The sequence below is a fragment of the Amphimedon queenslandica genome, unplaced genomic scaffold (genome assembly GCF_000090795.2).
Source record: "Amphimedon queenslandica unplaced genomic scaffold, v1.1 AMPQUscaffold_13482, whole genome shotgun sequence".
NCBI classification, from domain to species: Eukaryota; Metazoa; Porifera; class Demospongiae; order Haplosclerida; family Niphatidae; genus Amphimedon; species Amphimedon queenslandica.
In genome coordinates, this window is record NW_003546282.1 from 326,420 (window position 1) to 338,949 (window position 12,530).

Sequence of the window (12,530 nt, forward strand, 5' to 3'; positions counted from 1 at the left end):
AGCTCAGTAGTGGGTTTACTAGTCCAGAAGTGGGTGTGGGTTTTGATTCTCAGTCTTCGCCCAGTTTTTCTTCGCCGGTTCATTTGGATAGCGAAACTGAGAAATTTACGGAATCAGTTAATGGAGCAATGTAAGCTTGTCTTAATAATAATATTTATTTTATTTATTTTACATGTACATGTACGTGTAGGCACTCGCTGTCTTCTCCTGTTGTTTTATGTTCTGCCGATAATATGAGGAAACTCTTATTAAAGTGGGTGGGGCAACTTCATAACTATCATGCCCACCTTGAGTCAATTGGTGTTACATTTAAGGAAGCTCTTAGCTCCGCCCACTTCCTGTCACCTATAAAGGACTCTGTTAGTGAGCTTCTCGTTGTGTGTTTGGAAATGGAAATATTCCCCTCCAAGGGGTCCAGAGATGATCTATCTAAAGAGTCGTCTGAAGATGCAAAGGGGTCTGGAACACAAAGAGAAATACCTGTAGCTGAGGGGTCTGGGGTTGATTCTGGAACTTTGGATAATAATGCTTCATCAATTGATACTGGGTCTGAAATTAAACCCAAGGGGTCTGATGGTGCAAATTGTGTTTCCAAGGGACCCGGTGATGATGGACTGTTTGTTGATTTTATCGCTACTTATTATAGCCACGCCCTCTCTTATGACGTCATTAAAGTTCATATTAATAAAGCTCAGCTAGCCAAGACCACTTCAGTTTGGAGGGAACTAGCAGCTGGGGAACAAGAAGAAGTGGATCAGACCAGTGCCGATATTAATGAGAGTGACACGCCTCCTTTAATTACCCCTAGAGCATTATCAAAGTATGCAATTACAAATTATCATTATACTAATTATTATTATTTTATAGTTTATATACTAAGGATCCCAATGCCTTCTTATCAGTAGGTGTGGCTAGTTTCCCTTCCATTAAGCTGTGGGAAGTCATTGCTTTATGTCAGTTAGATTATTTCGAAGATAAAATGGGGGTCAATGCCGATTTGACTACCTATTGTAAATACCTGGATGCTATTTTTAGCAAGCATAGTCCGTCCTCTTTGGACTTGATGAATTATTTTAATGATCCACAGCTTATCATAGTATCTGTGGCAGCTGTACTTTTAGCCCTGCCCACACAGGAAGTGAAAGACCAACAAGGCAATCCTATGTAAGGATGTGTTAGTTGTTGTTTGTTGTTTATTGTTGTTTGTTGTTAGTGAGGGAAGTCATTTAGCGTCTTGGCCTCATGAAACCAGCTTGACTGGTTTGACTCGCGTGACATGTACTTCAACAGAAGTGGGAGTGGTCGAAAATGTTGCATCAATGTTTGAAAGAGAGGGGTAAGGCAATATTTGAATTAATCAATCAATTAATCAATTGATATTGTTGTCTAGATATTGGAAAGGTTATGTACAGATTTGTGTGTCGAAGAAAAAGAAAGAGCAATTGATTAAAGTGGCAGCGTATCTTAGAAGTTCATCTCTACTCCACGAACTAACAAGCAATGGTGAGGAAGTAACCATCTTCTTAATAAGCTCCTTCTTCTCTCCCTCCTCAGGCTACCCATTCAAATCCACGAGCGTTTGGAAGTCATTCACAGGCCAGCTAGTGGAACTGGTCATTCCGGTTCATCCAGTTAGTCCTGATGGGTTGAACTGGGATGTCGTCCTCAGGGAAATGGTCTGTATGATCGGAGTGGAAGAGACTGGGAAGGTTCTTGAGACATTAGACGGTGTATCATGGAGCCTGCCCCATCAGCTTCATGAGCTCTTTGTGAGGCTAGCATCAGTTCACAAAGAACAGAGGTACATGATGGTACTTGTGTACCTCATTATGGACTCACTTAAATTTCTGTAGGACGATAGCTCATAATCTACTAGAGAAGGTTGATCGGTATCTCTGGTCTGTCCGACCCACGACTTTAGGACCTCACGTGTCTATAGTACTTCAAAAAGACGAGGCTAAAAGTACTGAAGAAGAAACGAATGATGATACCACAAAAACTGAAGCTTTACGAGACATAATGTCTCCACCCCCTTTGCCATACCCACTGATATCGCCGATAACTATGGAAGACTGGGCCTCTCATTGGGGTATTAGAACAAGCACCAGTCGGTAAGTGATTGTGGTCACCTGATAGTCACCTGATGGTCTGTTCATGTGTTTGTGTGAATAGGTGTGGCTTGTGCGGTCATTCATTGATGAATAGGATATCGGATAAGGAGAGAGGTGGGATCGGATTCCAGTGTGGTAAGGAATAGACGTGGCTGAGAGACATATTGACTATACTTCAGTCAAAAAATTTACTCCTCTATTTCACAAAAAATAGAATTTTGTTAAAATTTGGGCCCTCTAGTTATCCAGTTTAATATTATACATTTAATTTACAATGTAGGGCATGCCTTTCACAAGCAGTGTTGTCCTGAGCAAGCATGTACACTGTGCTTTTTATTGAAGTATAAGAATCATTTGACTAATAATGCTAACAAGAGATGATCTTTATGATTTTATATTTTCACTCTCTCCTTCTCTTTTTTCTGTGTGTTGCTGTTTATTATATTTTGTATATTAATTTTTAAAATTATTCTATATGCTTTCGAGTTCAAATTTCCCGCTTTTGTCTACTGCGCATGCGTGTGGGTGTGAAGAAGGTGTGTTGGGCGTGGCTTTTTATTAACAGTAGTTATATAAAACGCGTGGAATTTTAGGTTGTAAACACAAAAAAGACAAAAAGGAAGAGATGGTTTTGTTTGATACAAGTCAAGTAAGTGTTTAAATTATGTTTAAAACCCAGCTTAACCTTTTCTTTTACAGATAAAGAAGGAGGTGATATGTGTGGGACCTTATCTAGTCCCGTTTCTCAAGACCGCCTGTCTTTACTTCATCATAAATCCCGAGATAGGGACCATCGCTCACGCTGTCATTAAGCTACTGCCACTTTCATTTTTAATTACTTTCGTTTGGGCCCAAGGGCTCAGAGAGAACAAGTACAACCAGTGGATAATGGCTGGGTTAAGCGCCTGTGCCCTTGGTGATCTACTCCTGGTTTGGCAAGAGGCGCATGATGCCTTCTTCCTAGCTGGCATGGCCTGCTTTGGTATTGGCCAAATTGCTTATACAGTTGGGTTTGGACTCAAGCCGTTTGGACTTAAAGAACTAGCTCTATCGAGTCTAGTAACTGGAATCATTGTTCACTTCATTTCGTCTTGTCTCTCTCAGCCACTGTCAACCATTGTTCCTATCTATGCCATGCTTCTTTCTTTCACAGCATGGAGGGCGCTCGCTCGCTTTAATTTAAACGGGGACATCCCCTGGAGGAAGATATATGCGGCAGCTGGTGCAATATTGTTTGCATTCTCCGATACTGTACTGGCTGTCAATAAGTTCTGTACTCCCTTGCCTTATGAGACGCCATTGATCATGATCAGCTATTATGGAGCTCAAATGTTCATAACTTTCTCCATCATTAACTCAAGACTCACTATTAGTCAAGACAAAACAACAACCAGCTCCAAAAACAACAACAACAACAACAATGCTCTTATTAAGACATCAATAGATTCTTGTTGATGTTCTTTCTTTTCTTTGCCCTCCTTCTCTATTTATCCTCCCTCATTCTCTTTCTCCATTTTCGGTCATATTGACTCATCATATCAAATCATTGTATCATCTATTGATAATTTTGTGTACATTATGTTACATATCTAATGATTATTTATTTTGTCTTCTTGTTTACTCTTTGTTTACATCCAGTTCCTTATCATAAATTAATTATAGTGAATATGATATGAATGCTGTTGTATTCCTCAGAAAGGAAGTATCTATTAGTACAATCCTTATGAGACTAGCAGTGCCAGACACTCTGCCTTTGATCTTATTACCCTCTCACCTCCTTCCCTCCCTCTTGTCACATGATCATGTGATCATGTTTACTAATTATTATTCTTGATGGAATGTTGTATGATAAACACTTCAACCATTTCCTCTACTGCTTCAGTTGTTAAATGATGCAATATTTAACCTATTGCTATTTGCTACTCACATGACGATGGCATGATGCTAAGGAATAGCTGGTGCAAAATAGTAATCAGTTCATAATTAATGGAAAATAATATGTAATTATAAAACCAAATGTAATCATAGACTAATATTAGAGTTTACAAAGTCACTATAACTAAACTCTAATATCTATGATGTAATCAGTTCATTAATGGAAACTAAAATTCAATTATGAAACCGGATGTAATCAGCTCTTAATTAATTAAGAATTAAAATTCAATTATGAAACCGGATGTAATCACTTCATAATTAATTTTAATGCAATGCAAAAAAAATAGAAAAATAAAATGAAAATGAATGCAATTGACTCAGACATCACATCACATCCTGTTTCACTAGCTCTTTTCTCAGTGTTACTCTTACATGATAATGAGATATAAATCTGAGAGGAGGTGCTGCAGGGTCTGCTAAGACTGTTAATGTAATAAATATATTTTAAACATTGTCAGTCAAAACATGAAAAAAACCATAAAAATAATGAAAATAACAACAACAATGATTACGGAAAGTTCAACTTATTTCATTATCTACAGAAAAAGAGAATAAAATAATTAGAATCAGCTAATCAACCAATACCTTGCGAGGAGGACTTCTTGCTGCCGCTCAACTTACGAAAGGAGCGTTTTAAAACTGAAGTCTTTGAAACCTTCTTTGTCATCTCAGGATTTGACTACAGACAGTCATTAATTACTAATAAATTATTAATAATGAATTCTCTTACTGTTTTATACTTTGATCTTGCTCTCACGACTGCTTGATAGGCAACTTCAAATGCTTGACCAACAGTCAGTATAATCTCGTCTGCTATTTCCTGCAATAAACGATCAAAGTGACACAAAAACAATATACATGTATGTACATGTACATGCATTTAAGCTAAAATCAGTAGAGTCAAACCTCCAAAGCAACAGACATTGAACAAAAGGTATACTTATAATAATTCTTACTTTGCTCTCGACCATAAAAACATGGCAATAGCTACAATCGGTTTCCTTATCTTTAGTAATGTAAGCAAACACTCTTGGGTCCTCAATGTCAGGACAACAGTGAGAGATATCTCTTATCAAATGTGTACTCACTACAATCTAATGAAAGAGATAACCTGTCACGTGACAATCAGCCGATCAATACTCCTCACTTTAGTGTCTGCATTAACAAATTTAACTCCTTTCCACGATATTGATAATATGATCTGAGGTATCTTTGCTATGCTGTCCGTCTGTGTCTAAAGAAAGACATCTTTATGAATGGATACCATTACGTACAATGTATTACATGTGTCAAATATGTAGGCACATACACATACGTACATGATGTTCCCTCTGTATTTATAAATGACTGGACTTTGTCTCTGCATGTCTCACATTAAAGGTACAAAACTTTAGTGATTGGCTATTTTTAAAGTTGCTGAATTTGTGGCCATGATTCAGCATGCATATAATGGTTCTAAAATGGGCCAAATGGCTAAAATTTGCTAAAATTCTTCTGCCCAAAATCACCAGCAGTATGGTAGCATGAGCTTACTCTTAGCTTAAGACAAGCTTCTTCAGCCGAATATCTACCAGTAGTACCTCGAACCAAAGCACTGCCTAAATACTGGAAGGAAAGGTCATTATTAAATGAATGGTTTTTATTCATAGTCTTACTAAAGTCCTGTAGTTCTTGACTTGAGCAGGAGGGATATCAAAAGAGGCGTGGTTAGGAGGAGGGGCATTGTGAAGAGCCTGATCAGTATCATCAGTAGGAGAATCAGCAGCTGCACATTCACTCCCACGGACTGGAGTATCTAAAGGGGTGGGATCAGAGTGAGTGCGGCTGGAGGAGGTGTGATTAGTAGGAGTAGCTGTTGTTGTTTTTTGTAATTTCGATGACGTCCAGTTCACTTGTGAATGATCATCAAACAACTCTAGCTGGTCCGTCTTTGATGGGTGTGGTTTTAAGGATTGGATCTTAGTGTAATCCCGAGCAAAATTGACGCGTAGAAAAGGACTCCCAGGAGCAGGATTAGAGGGCAAGAGAGTGGAGGAGGGAGGGAAAGTCCAGTCAGGATTAATCCTCTTTAATTCACTAATACCATACAGTAACCTCTTTCTGTGACCCAATGGGAGATCAACACTAAATATCTATTAATAATAATAATAATAATAATAATAATAATAATAATAATAACAATAATAATAATAATAATAATAATAATAATAATAATAATAATAATAATAAAGATTTACATTATGTGTCTTACCGTATTTAGTTCCAGCTCCCAGAGTGATGCTATTTTTTTAAGTGAATATCCATCAAAATAATCTTTAAGGTATGAGAGCTGAAGGAACTCAAGCCACTCCTCCACACTATCAGCTTTAATTAAACGAGGGGGCGGGGCCAGTATTGACACTTTGATCATTATTGTACTATAAAAAGATACTAAATTTCCTTGTGACGGTAACGTAGGTACTTACCCCTGGTCGTTCTCATAAATTCCCATCTGCTTTATATCCTCTACATCAAGGAGACCGCCTCCCTAATAAACAAAATGAAACTACAGCTGCTATCACTGAAGAAATGTCTTACCATAAACTTGACGTCATCGTACCCACTAGCCTCAAAAGTGTTAGTGTATCCTTGTAATCCTAACATGCTCAACCACAGGAACACGTTAGTTTTCTCTTCTGAAGCAACTAAGAATAAATCAATTGACATACATGTAACATCAAGTTTGAGCTGATTCTAAAGCCATTAAAAAAATGGCTCCATAAATACCCCCAATTTTTATTACATTTTCTGATACAAATTGATGTCCTTATGCTGTGTAGAAAGTTTGAGCTGATTCCGACTTCAATTTTTCAAGTTACGGCCATTTTTTTAAAATGGCAAAATCTGAAAAATACCCAAGGCTATAGTCCATGGTTTTTTCCAAAAATGGTTCCGAAATCACTTCAAATTTTTATTACATTTTCTGATACAAATTGATGTCCTTATGCTACGTAGAAAGTTTGAGCTGATTCCAACTTCAATTTTTCAAGTTACGGCCATTTTTTAAAAATGGCAAAAATCTGAAAAATACCCAAGGCTATAGTCCATGGTTTTTTCTAAAAAATGGTTCCAAAATCACTTCAAATTTTTATTACATTTTCTAATACAAATTGATGTCCTTATGCTGCGTAGAAAGTTTGAGCTGATTCCAACTTCAATTTTTCAAGATACGGCCATTTTTTAAAAATGGCAAAATTTTGAAAAGTACCCAAGGCTATAGCCCATGGTTTTTTCCAAAAAGTGGCTCCAAAATCACCCCAAATTTTTATTACATTTTCTGATACATATTGATGTCCTTATGCTGTGTAGAAAGTTTGAGCTGATTCCGACTTCAATTTTTCAAGTTACGGCCATTTTTTTTTAAATGGCAAAAATCTGAAAAATATCCAAGGCTATAGTCCATGGTTTTTTCCAAAAAATGGTTCCGAAATCACTTCAAATTTTTATTCCATTTTCTGATACATATTGATGTCCTTATGCTGCGTAAAAAGTTTGAGCTGATTCCCACTTCAATTTTTCAAGTTACGGCCATTTTTTAAAAATGGCAAAAATCTGAAAAATACCCAAGGCTATAGTCCATGGTTTTTTCCAAAAAATGGTTCCGAAATCACTTCAAATTTTTATTACATTTTTTTATACAAATTGATGTCCTTATGCTGCGTAGAAAGTTTGAGCTGATTCCCACTTCAATTTTTCAAGTTACGGCCATTTTTTAAAAATGGCAAAAATCTGAAAAATACCCAAGGCTATAGCCCATGGTTTTTTCCAAAAAATGGCTCCGAAATTACCCCAAATTTTTATTACATTTTCTGATATACATTGATGTCCTTATGCTACATAGCAAGTTTGAGCTGATTCTGACAAATAATTATTTTCAAGTTATGCGTATTTTTAAAACGGATCAAATATCGAAAATTACTCCAATTTTCACTACACATACATATTGGGGATATTGCCATGTGATATTGCTATGAACACGTAAATGCAGCTAATTAAAAAAACATTAATATTATCATTATTACTTTGATGACTGTGGGCGGGGTTTGAACTGGGTGTGGTTTCAACAGGTACTTCACTAATTCCAGTGGCCATATCCTTCAATACATCATCAATCTGAGGGAGGAGCATATCATAAATATTCATCATCATCAATATTGTGAATTACTTGATTCCATTCTTGTTTAACTCGTCTGTCATCCCAAACTGATTTCAATCTACTCCTACCAGGTGGCAAGTCATCAAAACTATCAAATAAATCGTCAGATAATCCTTCGACCACCGACCCACTCTCCACTAGACCAGCAAACGGATTATTATCACTAGGTATTATCCACAGACCAGGTGAAGTCAGTCTCTCTTCTCTCCTCTCCACTACTGTATCCCGAAAAGAAATATCCTCATACTGACCCCTCCCTCCTCCTCCCCCTCCTCCTCCTCCTCCCCCTCCTCCTCCTCCTCCTCCTCCTCCTCTCTGAAACAATACTTTTGAGTAGTTTGGATTCATTAAGGATACCATGACATCCTCATCTCCCTCCTTTATTTCAAATTTACCACCGCAAACAGTTGCCATCGCAACATCGTCGCAATTTTCAACAGGTGTAGGAGAAGGGAGTGGCATTGGCGGACGTCGGCTCATCGTGTCATTGTTATAATCGCCAGGGAGGGATGGAATGGTTATTGGAGAGGTTGTACCTTCGTTGCCGTGAGTAGGCGGGACTTGTTTAAATGTGACGTTCTCATACGAAACTTGAAAAGACTTTGAGCGTTTATGAGGAAGAAGAGGTGGCTCACCAGCTCCGTCTGCCGGAGGACGGAGGAGAGACCCGTCAGATGTTGAACGAGGTTTCTCAAGTTCAGCAACTGATGAGAAAGACCTCAACTTAACATTCTCATACTGAGGGGTAGCCCCTTCTTTACGATCCATCACTGATGGGCGGGGAGGGGCGTGGGCAGGAGGAGGAGGTATGTCTGCTCTCTCTCTAGCTCCGCCTTCTCCTTCCTCAAAGTTCCCAACCTCCAACAAATAATAAGACCCAATGTAATCCTTTCCGTTGGAATCCTTAGGAGGCGGAGAGACTGTCAGTTTACGGACATCAGCTGTCGAAGTTGATGGAGCTGATACTGGAGCCAGTTGAGAGTAGTCTCCTTTATCATTCGAGAGAATAAACCGCTTCTCTTTGTCCGTTAGACGAGACTTTCTCTTTTTCTCATCGCTGGTCGATAAAAGACTAGCACTTCGTCCCTTTGCACCTGGGACACTTAATCTTGACGACTAAAGTGATAATGATAATAATTAATATTCATTAAAGGTGGGTGTGGTTACATCATTATTATCGTTGGCTTGTGGTTGCTCCACATCATTAACCAGTGGGTGTTGAAGTACATGTAGCGAGCCTATAGTGTTACTATGGTAACAGGAAAAACAAAACAATCAGCATGTACCGTCTTCAGATTCCATAATGTCTTTTGGATACACACGGTTCAGTTTACCATCAATATCTATAGAGGAGCACATACAGTATAAAGTAACTGATAATAAAATAAATGTAAGTAGGCGTGTACCCTACCTTGATAGAGACGGGTTTCTTTAAGAGGGAAAGCACCAGTTACTCCTCGGACCCTCCCAATGTACACCTTAGCACTGACACGCCCACAAACGACAATTGCCTCATCTAAAAATAACAAAATGACTTTTAAAGAACTTTAAAAATTCACAAAAAATCTAATTTTGATCGGAATCAGCTCTAACTTTCTACACAACATTAAAAATTCACAAAAAATCTAATTTTGATCGAAATCAGCTCTAACTTTCTACACAACATAAGTATCAGGAAATAAACTCTCCTAAGCAGAGGGTATTTTCACACAGTAGTTATTAATAGTTATTAGGTACCTTTATGATACACTAGTTGTGTTAGTTCAGTTGCTGCACTGACAGTCTGAGAAGGTTTTGAGTCTTTCCTTGGTATCGCCAGCAGTTTGTGTCTCATGGGTTTCATGTATCGACCAGTGGGTGTGGCTTCTCCTGACTGATACTTCTGAATAAGCTCCTTGATAGAATCATATTTCTTATTATTAAAATCAGTCAAGAGCTGCATCACTGTACGACCATCCTCATTCTTAATATTAATGTCTATACCTAATGGGTGGAGTCAGTAGGTAGAGTTAATAGGTGTGGCTTATAAACCTTTGTCAAGTAGCAGTTTAACAGTATTCTCTTTTCCACAAAGTGCAGCTTCATGTAATGCAGAGCCACTTTTGCACTAAAAAATAAGGACACAATAATAATAATAATTTATTATTATTATTATTATTATTATTATTATTATTATTATTATTATTACCATTGTATTTACAGGAATACCGGCATTGATTAGTGAGAGTACTACGACAGAGTGTCCGTTACGTGCCGCTAAATGAAGCGCTGACATTTCTGGACGTGAGAGTCTCAAGGTCTCAGGACAGTGAGATATAAGAATGTGTACCTATTAGTTAATTAATTAATATAAACCACACCCAGGTGCAAGCAACACCTGCACATACAATCAATAAAAATACCAAAACACGGAATTAGTGACATTCCACGTCATTAACAATAACAATAAAAATAAATTTGATATCATAATGTTGAAACCATCCTTCATCATACAAGTACATGTAAAAATAATTACATTATTTGTTATTATTTATAAATTTTTGGTAAAGCAAATGTATGAAATAGATCAACAAAGAATACAAGACAAAACAAAGAGAGAGAGAGAGAGAGAGAGAGAGAGAGAGAGAGAGAGAGAAGGGAGGGAGGGAGACTCACAGTATCAATGTGTCCAAACTGAGCCGCTAGATCTAATGGAGTCTCTCCTCTAATGTTCTTCATCATTGGATTAGCGTGTCTCTAAATTAAAGATAATAATAATTATTATAATAATCATCGAAACAATACTGACAGTTATTGTAATGCAATACATAGCTTTGATAATAGTACACATCTTTCACCCTCTCTCTCTCTCTCTCTCTCTCTCACTTCTAATAGGAACTCCACTACTCCACAGTAGCCATATTGAGCTGCTAAATGAAGAGCAGTGTCTTCAGAGTTGCTCTGCTGGTCAACGTTAGCCCTGGAAGGACCTTGTGTCGTTAGCAACTTGACAATCTCAATGTCTCCTTTCCAAGATGCCAAATGTAACGGAAAACTACCTATAAGGAGATAGTTGTTAGGAGGTGTGGCTAGCAACAGAGGGCACGCCTACCTGATGAATCAGGAATGGTTGTTGAAGCTCCGTTCCTAATAAGGAATGAGACAGTCTCTCTTTGACTGTTGAGAGTTGCATGATGCAGTAATGTGTAACCTAGCTCATCTTGTATGTTTGGATGTAGGTTCTTCTTTATACTGAAGGAGAGAGAGAGAGGGAAGGAGGAAGGGAGAGAGAGGGAGAGGGGAAGAGAGGGAGGGAAGGAGGAAGGGAGGGAGAGAAAGAGAGGGAAGGAGGGAGGGAGAGAGAGAGAGAGAGAGGGAGAGGGAGGGAGAGGGAGGGAGGGAGAGAGGAAGGGGGAGAGAGAAATGGAGAGAGACTGTTATTCTTATGACTAACTTGCACTAACATGCATTAAACAAAAACAAAATAAGACTTTATTTATTATCATAAAAATAACAATAACACCAGTACACCATGCACTAATGCACACGCATACATGACCAGATGTACATGTACATTAATTTAAAGACACATACAAAAACAACAAGACAGTATGATGTCAATGGAGCCAGCCACAAGAGAATTAGATATTTCGTAATCATCAGGAATGTTAATTGAGTCTTAAACTATGGAAAGCAATGAGCCATGGACATACAATATTACATTATCTTGAGACACACTGGACTACAGTACATGTACACTGATGGATTACATTCATAATGTACTGTATATACAGACCATACTTACCACAATACCTCACTATATATAAATATCACTGCCCACTACTACACCTGTAGCTCGCATGCTACTCCAATGGTTTTAAATTGTAATTACAGTTTATTATGTTATACTTACTTTCCAATAACTGAGGAACGTTTAGTGTGACTGAGGAGTCTTTCCAAAGTTCTCATGTCACCAGTTTTTGCTGCCTTTATCAGTTCTCCTTTACCCATCTCTGTCTCTCTCTTCCCCGGCCAGAATCGGTCCTACTTAATACTAGCCTCTCTTTACGGCCTACAAGAATAATTTAAACTATTTAAGTACAGATTCATTTGCTACCTTTTATGTTCCTTTCTTCATGCACACAGAATTTGCTGCAAGCTAAGCCACGCCTACTGACCCATCCCAAGGAAATTAGATCACGTGATCATTGTTTTACTAATAATATTCATGAGTTATGAACGTGACCTGGTAGATTATAATGATATTCATTTGTTTATGGTTAGCAGCAATAATAATTAATAATAATTAT

General features: G+C 37.8%; 4 protein-coding genes across 4 annotated transcripts in view; 3 read left to right on the forward strand and 1 right to left on the reverse strand.

Annotated features, from left to right (window-relative positions):
- Positions 1-91, forward strand: part of LOC100636192 (Hermansky-Pudlak syndrome 5 protein-like) — a 3,736-nt gene extending 3,645 nt beyond the window's left edge. Inside the window, exon 13 of the mRNA XM_019994085.1 lies at positions 54-91. Coding sequence (XP_019849644.1) covers positions 54-91 — 38 coding nt within the window. The remainder of the gene's footprint in view (positions 1-53) is intronic.
- Positions 92-233: 142 nt separating this feature from the next.
- On the forward strand, positions 234-2,492 carry LOC109580667 (uncharacterized). Its single transcript, XM_019994086.1, has 8 exons — positions 234-820; positions 868-1,164; positions 1,214-1,336; positions 1,391-1,503; positions 1,555-1,801; positions 1,854-2,111; positions 2,173-2,246; positions 2,392-2,492. The coding sequence occupies exons 1-8, from the start codon at positions 234-236 to the stop codon at positions 2,490-2,492; spliced, it is 1,800 nt and encodes a 599-aa protein (XP_019849645.1).
- A 171-nt stretch (positions 2,493-2,663) lies between these two features.
- LOC100641923 (lysoplasmalogenase-like protein TMEM86A) lies at positions 2,664-3,777 on the forward strand. Its single transcript, XM_003384846.3, has 2 exons — positions 2,664-2,760; positions 2,811-3,777. The coding sequence occupies exons 1-2, from the start codon at positions 2,737-2,739 to the stop codon at positions 3,564-3,566; spliced, it is 780 nt and encodes a 259-aa protein (XP_003384894.1). The 5' UTR covers positions 2,664-2,736; the 3' UTR covers positions 3,567-3,777.
- Positions 3,778-4,452: 675 nt separating this feature from the next.
- Positions 4,453-12,434, reverse strand: LOC100636445 (ankyrin repeat and SAM domain-containing protein 1A-like). Its single transcript, XM_019994131.1, has 24 exons — positions 12,338-12,434; positions 12,134-12,292; positions 11,333-11,472; positions 11,107-11,279; positions 10,897-10,977; positions 10,430-10,570; positions 10,273-10,348; positions 9,979-10,224; positions 9,653-9,757; positions 9,528-9,584; positions 9,409-9,479; positions 8,538-9,357; positions 8,251-8,504; positions 8,108-8,198; positions 6,624-6,730; positions 6,512-6,573; positions 6,298-6,463; positions 5,702-6,178; positions 5,580-5,651; positions 5,194-5,280; positions 5,003-5,140; positions 4,777-4,866; positions 4,632-4,725; positions 4,453-4,582 (listed from the first exon to the last, which is right to left on the reverse strand). Exons 2-24 carry the CDS (start codon positions 12,229-12,231, stop codon positions 4,566-4,568), a joined length of 3,663 nt encoding a protein of 1,220 aa, XP_019849690.1. The 5' UTR covers positions 12,232-12,292; positions 12,338-12,434; the 3' UTR covers positions 4,453-4,565.
- Between the last annotated feature and the right edge of the window lie 96 nt (positions 12,435-12,530).